Here is a 17,287-nt window from a genome sequence, read left to right as displayed (position 1 = left end):
TGTTTCTTCGTTGCTGGAGAATGTTATAAGCTTTTTACTCTACTGAAGCTGAGACAAGTATCTATGCAGCGCTTTATGGTCCCCCCCCCCCCCCTCTCATGTGTACTGGTGATTGTGGGTTCTCATACAGACTGAAATGTATGCATGTATCATAACATCTAGACTTAATATATTGTGAAGTATTCAATAACCGTTATGTAGGCGCTAGCGTGAATTAAAAGGGTTTAATTTCCTAGATGAAACATTGTCATTTTTAAAAAATAAACTTTATTAAATCATAACAGTAGTGTTTTTTCAGGTGACAAACAGAGGAACAAAACTTTTCTCCTTTTTTATTTACACTACAGGTTGTTGAGCATCTGAACAAGTGAAGTAAAGTGTGTGTTGCCCACAGAAACATCTTCAGCAAACTGGCAGAGCTTCCTGCAAGACAAGACAGGGGGCAGAGTTAAAACTAATCTTTTGCATTTCTTATACCAATTCAGAGTCTTGCTTTGCAGCAGCTACAGAATGTCTTAACCTCAACACTAGTACATACTTGAAGAGGCGGAGGCTGATGGTGCTCTTCTCAAACTCCTGGGCCTTCCTGTGTCCTGATTGGATGACCTCCTCGGGCAGGCTGGCCAGGCGAGCTGCGTTGAAGCCGTAACTCTTGGGACAAGCACCGGTGATGAACTTGTAGAGGAATGTGATGGTCTCTTGACTCGGGTCCTCACATTCATTCTCCACCATGCACGCCTTAGAAGGGACGGGACGTCATTGTTGAAAATAGAACAGAATAAAAATATGGCTTGATTTTATTTTTCTTGTTCAACACAACAGTGTATGATCCATCAGATCACATTAAGATGAGGTTTCTTTTCTATTGATTTCAAGGAATGATTTCTCAGTTTGAACACAAGTTATTACTGAGGGAACTCGTTTTGTATGAAAGAATGCACACAATACCTCAAAGGCTAAGATGTACATTATGGAAAGTGACTTCCCTGTCCCAGCGACTTCACCATCAGGATGTGACTGTATAGAACTCAATAGCAATATGGGACCTAACATAAGTAAGCAGGTTACTTGCACAGTAATGTATTTGGCCCCATATTTAAGATAAAATAGACAGGATGCAATAGTCTATCTATTCTGAAGATATTTGCCTAAATAACATTAAATGATTTTGCTTTTTAGCCTTAAAACTTTCTAAAACGCGCTGCTTCTGCTTTCTTGTTCACTGCAGTTTTGAGTGTGTTTTGCATTTCTGTACTAACCATGTGGCCCAGGCGCACTGCGGGGTTGGTGGCGTAGTCCTCCACCAGGGAGTGGTAATGTGTGGAGAAGAGCGTGCGACAGCAGATCTTCTCAGCAAGCTCCTTCACAACAGCACTGGCAATGGCTGTGCCATCATATGTGGCTGTGCCCCTTCCTGCAAACACAGATGAATGATTACAACCATAAAGCAGTGAAAGAACAAAGCAGTGCTGAGGAGACTGTCTGTGATTTTCACTGTTACTATAAAAAACCGTAATAGGCCATTTAGACTTGCCTAATTCATCAAGGAGCACAAGAGAGTGTTTGGTGGCATGGTGCAGGATGCTGGCTGTCTCACTGAGCTCCACAAAGAAAGTACTCTCTCCTAAAGAACACATTCAAAAATACATTATTACATCATTAGGTGAACGATTAAGATATTTCCCCATTTGCATTTCAGACGTTTTTGACATTACCAGCCATGATACGATCTGAGGCTCCCAGCCGAGTGAAGACTCTGTCGACAGGCGTGTAGCGCAGGCTCTCAGCGGGCACGTAGCAACCCAGCTGAGCGAGGATGATCACAAGTCCACACTGCGGGGGGGAAAAGCGACCCGGTATCTCAATAAAAGGCAAACAGAGACTTCAAACTGACCTGCACTGTCCATGTGGATCGAAACATTCAGATTACTTCCAGTCTAACAACTCCTGTTTAAACACAAAATAAATGCTCAGTTAGATAAAAAACCCACCTGTCTCATGAGGGTAGACTTCCCCCCCATGTTTGGCCCGGTGACGAGGACACAGGAGGCCTGCCCGTTCTCCTCACCAGCCTCACTGCTGCCAGGGCAGCCGATGAAGACGTCATTCGGGATGAAGTCGTCGCCAAAGAAGGTCTTGGTGACACAGGGGTGGCGGGATCCGGTGAGGTCGAGGAAGGGTGCTACCTGGTCATCACCCTCGGGGAGCACCACCTGTGGGCGGGTCATGGAGCCGTCTCCGCCCTGACTGTAGCGGGAGAAGGCCAGCAGCACATCTGAAAACATGATAAGTCATACAAGTTAGGAACTGGAGCAGATGTCTTTTAAAACTCTATAGATGATAATTAGCTTCCAGTTTTCTTTAGATTTTATGGGATGATTTTGCAGCTCTTAAAACTAAATAAATTAAACCAAAGTGGTTGTTTGATGGCCCAGTGGCAGGAAACACATTATAAGCACATTATTTTGGAGATGAGAACTAAACTATGTAATTATCTCTCCCTATGTCAGGAGAGACAACAGTGCACAATCTCCATTAGAGGAAAACAAACTTATTAGTGCCAACTTAGCCAAGTGGAATGGTTATAGAATGACAGCAGGAAGCACTTAGATTGCTGCAGCATTATATTGAATGCACCTTATGGAGGTGTTTCTGTAACATTTGCAGGAAATTAATTTAGAGCAGACACCTGCAATGCACACTCGTTTTCAAAAGGCCAAAAGCCGTTTCTTTCTCAAAAACTTAAAAGGAAATTTCACTCATATGAACAATTATTTGTGTGTTTCTTACTGCAGTAACACAAAGGTATGAAAGGATAAACTTCACTGATGCATGCTGTAAAAATAATCAATCGAATAAGTAATACTAATGTAATCACCGAGCACTGCCATGCACTCCACACCAGTCTTCCAGTCTTTGTAGTTCTGGTCGAAGTTGTAGAAGAGTCTCCTCATGCAGTCTTTCAGGGCAGCGTCTCTCGTCTCCTCATATCCTTGCAGCTCTGAGAAAAGCCGCTCAGATTCCCTCGTCACATAACGCTTCCAGCCTTTCTTTGTAGACTTTGCGTCGTACTCCTCGGGAATATTCCTCTCCGAGATGCTGTCGGGCACCTCCATCTGGAACCGGTTTCGCCCGGTCCCCCAGTAGGACATGTTTTTACAGCCAACCCTCTTCTTCTGTTGGTCCAGGTAATCCTGCAGCTCCCGCTCACAGTCCTTGATGGAGGACAGAGCCTCGTCGAACTCTGGGTCAAAGCCGGCTTTGGGGGTGATGACGCCGGTGGTGCGGGCTTTGTTATGGTCGAAGGCTTTGTCCCAGCGTTTGAGTTCAGCAGAGAGATTGGGAAAGAGGCCGTCCTTGTCACCTTTCAGACTGACAACTTGATGGAGCAACTTGGATCGAGAGTTGCCTGCGACTGGAGTGAGGACAGTGATGATCTCTTGCATCGTTTTGAAACCTTCCAGTACTGAGAGGAAGTCTGCGATCTTGCGCTTGCTGTATGTGACCTCCTCATAGAGAACGGCTCTGCTGTCAGGGTGATCCTGGCCCTTCAGAGGAGTGCCGATGCTGTGGATTTTACTCAGAAGACGCTCCAAATCTGGGAGTTTCTTCAGCAGGTCTGAAACCTCAGTGGCCTGGGCCTGAGCTGCCATCAGCTCCTCCACAGCGTCCAGTCTGTCCTTGATGGATGACGGGTTACATAGCGGAGCACAGAGCCACTGCTTCAACAGCCTCTTGCCAAATGGGGTAGAGCAGGTGTCCAAGCGCTCCAGCAGCGTCCCTTCAGTTCCTCCTAAGCCGTTCTGAAAGATTTCCAAGTTTGCTAGAGTAACTCCGTCAAGGACCATCCGCTGACGAGTCCGGGAAAAGAAATTGTCACGTCCTGCAGCTTTCTCCAGCTCAACGTCAACAGGGACATATTCTTCAAAGTTGGCCAAAGAGAGCAGCTCGTGGTCAACCAGGCATTTCTTCAGATAGAAAATACATCCTCCCAGTGCGGACAGTCCCAGCTCATGGCCCTCTTTAGGAGTAAGGCCCAGTGAATCCGTCTTGGAGGTCATCTTTTTTAGAAGAGAAGGAAGAGCGTTTTTCCCTTTCCCCTGATCCTTGCCAGCGGCCTCTCTAAAGTAATCTTCTTCAGAGAGGTTTTTCAGAGTCTTTTGAGCATCCCAGAACTGTGTGCCAGCATTAAGCCCTTCCTGCAGAGCAGAGGACAGAGAGGCTTTAAATATTTTGCGTGTTTCAACAGATGGGTTCCCCTTTTCAAAGAGCACTTCAGCAGGGGCAAAGTGTGCTATCAGGGTGCGCAGACGTGAGCAGTGTCGGTCGTCTGGGAACTGACCGACATGGAAATAACCCACAGAGGTATCTACAAAGCAGACTCCGTAAGTACGGCAGCGCCCCGAGCTTTCCTCTTCAGCCTTTTCCTTTAAACTCAGCAGGAACTTGCTCTGACTCTCGGACGGAGCCCCGTCCAACACGCTGTAGGTTTGGGTGCCACGTGTGATAATGCGGCACACTTCTCTATTCACCACACGGTCAAACTTGGTGGGTCTAGCCATTTTCTTACAGCGTGCTTCCATCATGTCTGGGGTCTCCGTCTGCTCCACACGAGCCACCTTGTAGCCTTTCTGAACCAGCACATCTGAGAAACGGGCAAAGCCGATCTCTGGGAAGCCCGAGTGTGCCCAGGTCCCCTTCATGAACGTTAGCGCCATCTCGTTGACTCCGATCACAGCATCCATGTGGTAGAGCTCATAAAACTTCCCCACCTTAAAGAAAAGGACTGTATCAAACATTCCAGATTTGAGCTGCCACCACCGACGCATACCAGGAGTGGTTCTGTTGAGAAAGTCTTCTGGCACATACAAGGAGGAGGAATCATAGTCGTCCTCCGACTGTCGCCGCCTTCGGCTGTCTTTCCTCTTGCCATCCTGCAACCACTCCAGCTTCTCGTGGTCCCAAATGGTGGCGCTAACACCGGTGCCTGATCCGTTTGCTTGGCTATCAATGTTGTCAGGGGCAGAGAAGGCTGACAGGCGAGACTTTGTGTCGTCTGCGACAGCTGCTGGAAAGCGTTTTGGTGCGTTAGACGGAGTAGTTGGTATCTTAGATTTTGTTGAAGCAGACTTTTCTTCAGGACGTTTGCGCTTTGCAGGCTTGATGGGGCTTTCTGCTTCGGAATCATTTGTGATCTTGCTGCCTCCGTCGTCTTCACTGGCCACCGTTGCTTCTTCCCCCTCGTCCTCACTGCTGGACGCAGCCAGTTCTGGTTTGAATTCCTCGTCTGATCCACCACTATCTAAAGCTACAACTATGCGGCGGCGCTTGGCTTTATTTCCACTTCCTGTTGAAGCCCGGGATGACCGTAGACTGACTTTGGCCGACTTCCCTTTCTCATTGTTCGGTTCGTCCTCATCAGTGAGCTCTTCATCAGTCAGCATAGACTGAAAATATAATAAAAATAGGACAGGTAAATAAATAAAAAAAGTAACCACCATTACTGAGCGTATCAGATATCACAAACACACAATGTGCATCTTTTACTAGTGATGAAAAACATGTTGACTAAAGTTATTCATTAAAAATGTTTAATCTCATTTTATTTAATATTATCAACATTGTAGTTAATTATAATCATGTTACCTCAATTTCTTCCTCTTCATCATCCTCCTCCTCTTCATCATCATCATCAGAGGGATCCATACAGAGAGGGATCTTTAGTCTTTTATCTGGACTGTCGAACAAACCTTGATCAGCGAGCTCCATTGCACGGCGGACCACAGGTTTGCCGCTGAAGAACACCCCGCCTATTTTAGCATCCCTGCTGTCCGAGCCTGCAAAACAGTACAAAAGATAACTCCGGCAACTACAACAAATAATAACTCGTGAGATAATAGTCACAGCTTTAACCTTAACATTATTGGATATATGTGACCTGCTCCATCGAAATCAGTCGCATTGACCCGAAGACACATTTTGAGTTGTATACACGGTTGGAAAGAGGAGATTCCTAGCTTTCTAATGATATCAGGATTGTTGTTGTACTCCAAATATTAAGCGAAATATGTCACATTATATAATGACTGTCACCGAGTCCTCATTTTGAGAAAAAGGCCTTTAAAGTTTCCTCTTCTCTGGAATCCATCGATCTGATTGATTAGTGGAGCAAATGATCAAAATACTACGGAGGGAAGATATTTTAGTTTGGAGGGGAAGCTCGCGAGTGTGTGTGTATACGTGTGTGTGCGTGTGTATTTTTGCGTTTGTGTGTATTGTGTTTGTTTCCCGGGGAAAACCCTCACGAGAAACACCGGCTGTTGTTGCGCCTGCTGTGGCGTTAAATTACTCCGTTCTCCGCTTGTAATTATGCCGTTACAAGCTTCAAAGTTATATTTATCATCTGAATTTGCCGAAACAAGTTTAATATTCTGAAAGCCAAGACTCTGTTTAATTTAAATCAGATGAAAACAAACTGTAAAGGATCCTGCCGTGTTATCTATGATTACTTTACTCTTACGTTCATAATGTCATTCGGAGGGAGGGGGGCTGCTGGAAGAGCAGAGTGCGAGTGAGAGGTGCCTGTCTTCGTCCCTTCACAAGCTTCAAAAATGTACTTATCGTGTGATTTTGGAAATAAAAGTTTCATATTCTGAAAGCCAAGACTTGGTTTGTTTAAAATCAAACAAAACACCCGAACCCTGAAAAAATGGTTTTTTACGTAAATCCACGTTTATTCTGAAATGAGCCGTTGCGACTTCCGACTGATTTCGATAGAGCGGGTCACATATACTGATTGCAATTCTCATGGCCAATTCCAATTATCTTCCTCTCTAAAAACTGAAATAACTGTTCAAATACACAAACAATTGGGAAAACGTTTTTGAATGGAAAATGTTATTGTATGTTTAATGATATCAGAGAAGAATAAGAGAAACAAATATTCTATACTGAGTTTTTAGGTATATTATAGTCAACACTTAAACTAGGGACTTATAAACAAAAAAATTATCGATTTACAAGAATGTAAAGTGTGTGTAATATATTATGTTAACTTCCGCTCGTCCAATGGGCCTGCTCCACGACCGTGACCGGCCCATTGGTGCATCTCTAACAACTCATTAAATAGGGCACTGGTGTGAGCTAACCTTGGTAATCTCGGACATATTTGGTGCTGACCCATCCTCTAGTAGCGGGTTCATCAAAGAAATGGACATGTATGCGTTGGTCCCGACCCTTGCCCCTCATCTGCTGTCCGGACAGTGGTTGGGGTACCACCATGCATGGCCACCAGGGGTGTCCCTCCAGTTTTGCCCACACAAGGGCGCCAGCACTGGATGTGCATGTGTTGTCACTGTAGGAAGAGAAAAGAAAAAGCTTTTTGAGAACAACATGTGCATCATTATTACAGCTGTTTTAATGTTTCGAACTACTGCTGCTAGCTATTGGCATCTAAGCTTAGATTGTGTCAAATGCACATAATGTGCATTCACTTTTCAACTTTCTATGAAACTGGAACACATCTACAATTAAAGTTAAATACTTGGACTAAAATAAGATTAATATATCCATATAATGCATATGCCAAATTGCTTTTTACCAGGTGCATATTTCTCTATGAGACACAACATTGCACACATTTTTTTCCTGTTTCAAGCTGTCAAATGCCTATATTTAAATAAGGTAAAATGCTGGCAAATGGGAAATGTGTTATATTGTTGACATTTCCTAAAAACTACACACACACAATCGAATGTATTCAGAGGAGGGGAGATGCCATGAGTTCACCTAGCTAACACAAAAATTACCTCTGCATCAGCTCGGTTGCGGTTTTCACTCCAAACTGTCGACTTTGCCGTGTCTATGACAAGTGACATTCATTTGTACTGTATACTTCTCATTTATTCGTTGTATACTAGTTTGTTAAAAAATAGACATTAGTTTTATTCGATTAAGGAACGAAGGAATGTTCACGTTTCAAGAGACCATATTCGTTATGTGAACACGAAAAGTAGTTGTAGGAAAGTAACGTATAGGTTCTTATTGGTCTGAGCAACTAAATAAACTGCTTATTTTGTTATCAACCAAACGCATTTTTCGGGGACTTACAGCAATCGTCGGTAGAGAGGGAAACAGTGCAAAACGTGTCTCCAGCAATTACACCGCTCCCAACATAATCCCGGCTAACTCACCTCTGTTTGGCTGTTGCGGCCTTGTCGCCAAACAGTTTGCTGAACCCTCCTTTAGTGGACTTGTCCTTACTCTTCACTTTTACTTTGTTGGTCTTGGCAGGTTGTTGTGGTGTTTGTTTAGCTTGCTCCTTTGGAGAGGAGCTGGATTTCAAAACGGAGGAAGGCAGGTCCGCCTCGGTGGGAGAGGGACTCGGCTTCGACTTGGAGACTGGCGGCGGAGACTTGGCAAAAAAATTGAAAAGGGAGCTTTGCTTCGCCATGTTTGCGAGTTTAAACTCTGTTTTCAGTGTGTTTTTAAGATAATCCTACCGACAGCCACGAACACCCAGCTTCAGCGTCACAGGCAGCGCGAGCTCAACCCGTTCGCGGGATCACATGCGGATGTGATGGGAGTGGGCTCGAGCCTCCTCCAATGATAACATAATATAGAAGTCACGTGGTGTCAATACCACTTCCTTTGGCGCGATGGGAACCTTTTTTTTCCCTCCCCTTACTTTTCTAAACGGTACACATCCAACACAGAGGAACGATGCTGAAGTTGGCTTCCGATTCAGAGCATCCGATTCGGCAGTTAAGGGGAAAGTTAAGGGACATTTAATTTACAGCCCTGAGCGAACAATCCTCCGTGTTTGAACCTCTTAAATCGCTGCATAGCCGATGTATTTGGACTGGATTATCCCAGAGGGTCTAAAGATTCTTTATAACACAGTTTGAGATTTGTACATTGGTAAGTGTAAATATTACAGTAATAGTGTGGGGAATACCGCGAAAAGTAACAATAGGTTTATTGATATATTTTGAATCGATAGTTATGAACTTTTTCTTGGGACAAAATAGACTCTCCATTAGCAAACGTTTACTCTGTGTTAACGTTATTTTGGTGTGTAAAAGTGAGATTACATGTGTAGATGATTCAATTAATCATGTATTCGTCCTACAACGGAGACATTTACAGTGGCTATAGACATGTTTTTGCCATCAATTATTGTATCATACTGTTCTGTACAGATGAGGCTGTCATAGATTTATTATGTGTGCCTGTGATTATTTGATCATACTGTTCTGTACAGATGAGACTTTGTCATAGATTTATTTATATGTGTGCCTGTGATTATTTTACCGTCCTGTACAGATGAGACTTTGTAATCAGATGTAGGTTATGTGTGTGTCTGTGATTTTATGCTGAATGTAAAGTAACTGGAAATACCTGTGTGTGTGTGTGTGTGTGTGTGTGTGTGTGTGTGTGTGTGTGTGTGTGTGTGTGTGTGTGTGTGTGTGTGTGTGTGTGTGTGTGTGTGTGTGTGTGTGTGTGTGTGTGTGTGTGTGTGTGTGTGTGTGTGTGTGTGTGTGTGTGTGTGTGTGTGTGTGTGTGTGTGTGTGAGAGAGAGAGAGAGAGAGACTCCTGTCCAACCTCCCAACATTTCTTTTTATGTGTGCATTGTTATTTGTGCTTGAGCAACATTTTACTTGAACTTTATTTCAATGCAGTAATTATTGTCCCACAGGCGGCGTTTATCCAGGAGCCAGAACATCCATCTGTGCCGGCCCCCTGTCAAGATCTACCGTGGCTCAAGGGCCTTCACCAGAGCCATCACCACCAAGGACCAGCAGACCAGCATCACTACAGCTGCCTCCACCTCCATCTGCGGCTGCCACCAGGTCAAGATACACCTCAGCACAAAGGCTCCACCACAGCCATCACCTTCAACCCAGCCAGCAAGGAGGTCTCGTGGAGGTCTCGTATAGCACTTGTACACCCCACCTACACAGCAGCCCATGCACCATCACCCCCACCTACACAGCAGCCAGACCCACTGTCTTGGAAGACAGACAAAGACCTTGACACTGTCTTGACATTTATAATGAAGAGTTGGTTGAAAGTTCTGATGTTCAATATTGTAAATAGTGATATTCTCCAATTTCTTATATTTATATAAATAGTTGGTTGAAAAAAACATATTTATAATAAATTGTTGGTTGAAAAAATAGGTTGAATGCTCAATTTGTATTTGTACACATCACATGAACCTTGGTATGTAATATGAAGTCATTATTCAGTCCTAATGTATCTCAGTCCCTGCTGTGGTGAAAGTAGAGTGATAAACACTTGTTTTACTCAAAATTCGAATTAATTTATTTTCATTTTAGACATGAATTACACATTTATATACAGTGTAATTCAAATATTTCACTACTTCTGTGATCCTAAGACTTTGGTAACCAAATCTAAAACACCAAAACAATTCGATCACATTGATTCTCCGAAAATCGGATGTCAAATTTTAAGCATTTGAGCTACTTATCTCATCACACAGTACTCTAAGGTGAGTAATTTGCATATATAGCAATACCAGAGATTGTCCTGAACATTTTGATATGTAACACATGGGGTGCCATGTTAGAAGAAATACATTTAAAAGGTGATTTAAGAAAACATCTAAAAATCGAGAAAATATCCTTAGACTCCAGAGGGTTAATGGATCTTGCTTTGTAGGGCACAGTCATGCTGGAATAGAAAAGGGCCTTCCCCAAACTGTTTCCAAAACATTCGAAGCATAGAGTTGTCCAAAATGAGTTGGCAAGATGAAGCATTAAGAATCCTCTTCACTGGAACTAATGGCGCATTTCCACTACAGCGCGGTTTAAGCGTGCCGTGCCCGGCCCGTTTTTGGTTGCGTTTCCACTAGGCGTAGTTCCGGCTAGCGGGTACTTTTTCGCAGTTTTCTGGGTCTCCAAAATCGAGGTTCTTTCCAGGCCAACAACCGGGCTGAGTATGCTAAACTATTGAGAGAATCGCTGGCAACTACAACAAAATGAACATATTTGACCATGATTTAATTGTAATACATGTTTCAAAATGATGCCGAAGTAACAACATACTGATACCGGTTAGTAAAAACCATGAATTAATGCTTTGACAAGTCTGCAGACAAGACGGCAGGCGAAAAACCTTTTAAAATGAGTGTTCTCTGAATGGAGATCGGCTAAGGCTTATATGTGTTTACATAATTTATGTAAACACATATTTCCAAGGCACTTAGCCGATCTCCTAACGCAGCTAAGCTAACGCAGTATATGCTCCGACCGTCCACACTCACAACAACGGCCTATACAGACATAAATAAAGCAGCGACTGTATTCGCCATGACACAGACAGTCTGTGGTTTGCACTTGTTTAACTTTTGTCTAGTTTCTGAACAGATATGAGGAGCTGTGAGCTCTGAGGGCTAACAGCTAACGGCTGATGTTGGTTTTGTGTTTCGCATGGAAGATTACGTCACGGCTCCGCCTACACTGCGTTACTATAGTTACTACCCCAGTTCCTAAACACAGCATAAAGTGAGCCTGGCCTACCAGGCAAGGCCTAACTATACCGTACTAAGCCGTGTGAGGCCCTGCAGTGGAAATGCGCCATAAGGGGCCAAGGCCAAACCCAGACTCGTCCACCAGACTGCCAGATAGAGAAGCGTGATTGGTAGCTCCACATAACACGTTTCCACTGGCGTTATAGATGTTCGCCTAGGGCGCCAGATCTGGGGAGGCGCTGCGCTGGTAGAACCATTTTTTTGACCGTTGGTGCTCATCCTAAGTTTCGGCCTTGATGTAACAATATTCATAATTAAGTAAATGTAGAGGCTGATAACTACAGCTCAGTGAGGTAAAGGACTCTGAGTTTTTAGATAGTTAACTTTAGTCTAAGTTATCTCAGTGGGTCTGAAACGTTTTGATCACAATTTATGTAAACACATATTTCCAAGGCACTCCTTTATAATTATTGGGATGAACAGGTTTGAAATCATTTCAATGTATACTAGGACAGTAAACCAAAAATATCATTTAAAACTGGAGAGATAGAAAAATATGCATGAATAAATAAATGTTAATAGGTCAAATAAGATATGATAAAAAAATTATCATAAAAATTAAATAAGTTACATGTATTTGTTATTGGCTATGGTAGGTTGTTGGTTATGTTCACATACTTATTTGATTATTAAAATGTAAACCGATCTTTTTCATATGGGTGTTTTAGAGTTCTACCCCAGCCTAGATCTAGTAGTAATTCTGCTCAAAGTGCACCAGATTGAAGCATTTTACTTTAAAATATTCAAAAAAACTTCTCATGGGGGCATACCCCCGGACCCCCCTAGAGGATGTGACGTAAATCCCCCATTCTATTGTGTATTCCTTGGATATTGATCTTTATCTTTTCTACTGTACGATTCTCTGGCTAAAATCTCGCCTAGGGCAGCAAATTGTCTAGAGCCGGCCCTGGCTCCCATAGTTGTGGTGCTGATACTAATGCTAGAGCTGGTTTTTGAACTCAGCAGTTATTGAGTCAGCAGAGCTTTGGCCACTTTTACGCACTCAGCACTCGGAGAACCGCTCTGTAACTCTACGTGGTCTTCCACTTCGTGGCTGAGATGCTTTGATTCCTAAACACCTGAATTCAATGATTAAGAAGAGTGTCCCATTATGTTTGTCTATAGTGTATGTGGCATGACAAGCTCTTTGCCCAGCTCCTTGCTGAAAAGCCGCTGTGCATTGGTCACACCACATGTAATCAGGGTGTTGTGCAGTAAAGTAGGCATTGAGGGTGGCAACATCGAGTACATTGTGCCAGAGCACCATGGGCCTCCTCTGTGTTCTCCGCTTGCATGTGTAGGTGCGAACCATCTGATCCATTGTGTCCACTCCTGATTTAGTTTTGTTATTGTACTGGATCACTTCTAGTTCCTTGTTTTTCCCCTTTTTTCGGCACATAGCTCACCATGGCCACTGAATCCAGATTCTGAGCTATGCTTCTCCCTCGATTTGGATGGCTTCATGACAGGCGGTATGTCCGGCTTCTTCTGGCGAAGAGTCCCCACAATGGTCAGGTTCTTCTCAAGGAGCTTTTCAGCCAGAGGGATACTGGTGAAGAAGTTTTCCATTGTGATGATGCGATATATAATATCGTACACTAGCAGCATTTGGCCAGTTCCTTCTGCGTAAGTTGACATAGACATGAACTCTCTTCCTCACTAGTAATAGATGACAAGGTCAGGTAATGTTAAAATATTATTTACTGTTATCTTTCACAAGATATCAAATATCTCCTTAGGTAAAAGAAGTGTAAAATAAGACTTACATGAATCAGTCGTGCAAAAGCATCCTGTTGAGTGAAAAGTTGTCCACGGTTAACATGTTCTTAACGGCAATCGTTTACAAATAAAAGCTTCCTATCAAATTCCTTAGTGAATACATGTTTGGTCCAATCACTGCTAAAATTATTATTTATAAAGAAATTATTATTATAGTATGTATTTTTTATAGTAGGTCCTTTTTGACCCATGTATGCAAACTTGATGTAGAAATACAAAAACTGTTTTAGTTCCTAAATTAAGAAAGGGAGAATGAAAATAATGATGTGTGGTGATCAAAAACAATATGTTAAATGAATACTTGGAGTATTAAATGATTAAATAAATTGATTTCCAAAAATATAGCTAAGAAACACTCATGAATGAAAATAACATTGTAAGTCAATACGGGTAATTTTTTTCCCATGTTGTCCCTTAGAAGGCTAGTGATACAAAAATGTTTTATATTCAGAAATGAAAAATGAAAGTAAGACTTTGTGATGATCATAAACAAGTTAATTGAGGAATACCTGGAATTTTGAATTGTTAAAGTAATTTGTTGCAATGATATTTACAATTAAAACTCACCCGGGTCACTTTTGACCCATGTTGTGTATCAAAGGGACTGTTCTAGTCGAGATTTTCAGTTCATTGTTAAAGAAAAGATTGTTTTTGTCCATCAAATTTGGGTGACTCTAGAGTACATTCATCTGTATGACAGAATACACTTAAAGGCTGAGAAAATGTAATTTCTGGGTCAATAGTATTCTTCTCTATCAGCTTTGTCTTGTAATACATGTATGTATTCAACTAAGTACAAATTAAACCTTAAAGATAAAAGAGCAACCCAGATGAAAAAGCTTCTTTCAGTGTCATATTTAAAAAATAAAAAATAAACTTGAAAGATGTAAACAACAAGGTAATTATTCTTGAATTTAATTAGAATATATTGAATAGACAAATGTGCTCAAACCATAGGCTCAAACACATCAAATATAATTGACATGTGCTGTCAGCAGATCTCATTGCAGTGTAAAACAAATGGACAGAAATATTAAAAAAAAAACACAAGGGAATGTATAGTGTACAGTGATTAGTCCATATGGCTGCAGGGTTTCTTAATATGTTCTGACCACGTTTCTGGCCACATGTTTTGGAGGAATAAAAAAATGTACCAATGTTTGAAACGCTACTTTATGGAAATTGAAAAGTTTATTCCACACCACTTTGTTATGTTATTTGTTTCGTTTTCTAGAAAGCTATTTATATATGTATAAAGCCTATAGATTATATACTGTATATCTATTTACAGGGAGTAACATACAATTGACAGGACATAGCACTGTCTTTCCTGAACTTGTGAATATAAAGGAAAAGGATATGACTTTTATTATGCAGAAATTACCTTCTGTAAGTGAGCAGATATAAATTGACTGTCATGTACAAAGCATCAGACATCAAGCTCTGTAAGCTGTACTACACATTCACCACCAGCAGAGTGCAGCAGAATACTTACCTCTTTAGCTAAAGCCTCTTTCTTAAAATACAATTCTTACAATACAATACTTACATGGCATTAAATAACAATTTATTTGCAACATATCTCAGTCTAGTATTTGACACAATCTGAGCTACATCACATGCTGTCTTTATTGTTATCTTAGTGTCAATAATTAACAATAGGAATATTGAATACTTATTGACGTAGGCATTTAGTTAAGCATGTCCAACTGGTACATCATTTGATCCCTAGGAACAACGTGAAGAAGTATGCAATGACTCAGCATTACATAAGACGATACAGTGCCCTTGTTTCAACAAAAAATCTTCAGCTGAAATATTACAGTGTACCAAGTAAGGCTTCCCTGTGCTGCATACAAATGAATATGACTAACTGTATATATTTATGTTAATTTAAAACTATGGAGTAAAAAAATACTGCTTTAAACATTAGAAAAAGTTGTCTTATACTCAAAACAACCAAACATCCACCCACAAACCTTTTGGCATATGGTGTGTGGGTGATCGAAAGCATAATTACAACAACATCATTATGAAACTTTACACAGCAGTTGTTTTGAAGAGCTGTTTTAATTCAGAATAGGGAATAGATTTGCCGAGACTAAACAATGAGTAAACATGAACTAAGTTATCACAACATCATTAATATCTATTGGGGACAAATATATATAGTGACAAGTATACATACTGTGTATCATATATGCTTAGATATATAAACATAGCTTTTAACTGAGTATCTTTTTAGGAGAATAAATGCCATTTGTACTTTAATATCTTTTACACTGGGGGAAACATGGATAGTCACATTCTTTTCCTTGTTTACTTTCATCCGCTTCTGACACCCATGGCCACAAACCAGCATCCCGCTGTACGAAGCAAAAACATAGAAACCACAAAAACAAAAAACCCACCTCAATTTAAGCAACTCCCAAATGATTTGAAATAAGGATTTTAGGTGTATCTGAGGTGGAAAACACTTGTTAACAGTATTTCTTCACAGCTGATGTCACAGTAGTAAAATAAAAGGTAATGTCTCTCTTGACATTAACAGCTCTATTCATTTGCAATTACCCAGTAAGCCATATTTGGACAGTTAGTCACCTTGCACTGAGCATTCAGCCATCTTTAATTATTTTCTTAAATAAGCAGTGTAACAAAGCAGAGGAAAACACCAAGCCCATTTTCAGAAAATACTCTTTCCTCTTTGTGGAGCGTTTCTTTCATTCTTCATCCTTGTCTCCTTGTACAGCAATTTTCTTTTCTGGCTTTCCATGTGAATCCTCCCTTTATGTAGAACATGCAGCCTACAGTGCAGCTCAACAGGCACACTAATAAGGCTGATGCAACAGTGTAGAGCAGGCAGGGTTGACATGGTGTCCAAAGTCAGTGTGGAACTGTGTTTAATAATGTCAAGACAAAAAACAATATACACCAGACTGGAAGATTCATATTCGAAGCACAGAAGCATTACTGCTGAGTGAAAGAACTGTTGTTAAGCGCATTATGAAATCAATTGAAAGACAACATAAACTGTTACATCTTGCTCGGTCCTTACTGATATGATCATCACCTATTCTCAGAGCTGCTCCAGACAAGATTAATGTGTAATGCACCCACCTCATAAAGTAATCATGATTAGGGGCTGCGATAGAGAAGGTCCTCCCATCCTACCTCATTGAGAATTCAGATTATAAACCATGCTCGCTTGGGGAGGTTGTTTTTTTTGTCCACAGCAACACATTTTCTCCAAAACAACAGCATGTGAGCAGGACTGTGCGATTGGAGATAAACCTGCCTGAAAGAACTGATAATTTCCATGCCTATCAGTGGACAAAGAGAGGTATATATATATGTATATAAGTAGTATGATGTCTGGATGCTGAAATACATCAACTTTTTTCACTGTTCTTTATAAAACATACATTATCTGCTGATGTCTACAGGGGTCAACAAATTGCAACGTTGTACTGCCGCTTTGAAAGATTTTTTTTCTGCTGAAATACTTCATAATTCCTTGGCTATTTTCAAAGTGCAAGAAATAACAGTAGCTTTCTTGCCAAGAGTTAGAGAAGAAGTGTAAAAGAAGTGTATTTCCTCAAATGTTGAACTATTCTTTCAAGATGTGTTGATTTTATGAAACCTATTATTACCAATACTACCACTGGGAATTTGAAATACATATATTCCCATTAGACTCACTACCAGGGTGTCAGTGGCAGAGCTCAATGGGAACACACTTCCTGGTGCAGGTAAGGATGAGGATAACTGTCAAAACAATACAGATGCTGAGAGGGTTTGAGCGCTATCCTGTTAGCCGCTCGTTTATAATGTGCCACAGCCATCAGGGCAGGAAAGCTTTGGAAACATTTATCAGAAACATGTATCTCTATGGGGAACAGAGCAACACGCAATAAAGCTTATGATAGACTCTCTTTGCATCTTTTTGGGTCT

At 41.4% G+C, this 17,287-nt stretch overlaps 1 protein-coding gene across 1 annotated transcript; it reads right to left on the bottom strand.

Annotated features, from left to right (window-relative positions):
- Nucleotides 1–210: 210 nt before the first annotated feature.
- msh6 (mutS homolog 6 (E. coli)) lies at nt 211–8,574 on the bottom strand. Its single transcript, XM_071205685.1, has 10 exons — nt 8,193–8,574; nt 7,149–7,354; nt 5,647–5,837; nt 2,879–5,447; nt 1,992–2,275; nt 1,716–1,833; nt 1,531–1,624; nt 1,260–1,410; nt 539–738; nt 211–423 (listed from the first exon to the last, which is right to left on the bottom strand). Exons 1-10 carry the CDS (start codon nt 8,450–8,452, stop codon nt 342–344), a joined length of 4,155 nt encoding a protein of 1,384 aa, XP_071061786.1. The 5' UTR covers nt 8,453–8,574; the 3' UTR covers nt 211–341.
- Nucleotides 8,575–17,287: the final 8,713 nt, after the last annotated feature.

The sequence above is a fragment of the Pseudochaenichthys georgianus genome, chromosome 15 (assembly GCF_902827115.2).
Source record: "Pseudochaenichthys georgianus chromosome 15, fPseGeo1.2, whole genome shotgun sequence".
NCBI lineage: Eukaryota > Metazoa > Chordata > Actinopteri > Perciformes > Channichthyidae > Pseudochaenichthys > Pseudochaenichthys georgianus.
The sequence above is the reverse complement of the archived record's forward strand: the minus strand, read 5'-3'. Positions and strand labels throughout refer to the sequence as shown.

Bases quoted from the DNA above. Each gene is read 5' to 3' on its own strand.
- msh6 (XM_071205685.1), bottom strand. From the start codon at position 8,452: ATGGCGAAGCAAAGCTCCCTTTTCAATTTTTTTGCCAAGTCTCCGCCG. The intron at 5,448-5,646 runs GTAACATGATTA...TTATATTTTCAG, and splicing joins ATGAAGAGGAAGAAATTGAG to TCTATGCTGACTGATGAAGA. The intron at 739-1,259 runs GTTAGTACAGAA...GTCCCTTCTAAG, and splicing joins CAGTGCGCCTGGGCCACATG to GCGTGCATGGTGGAGAATGA.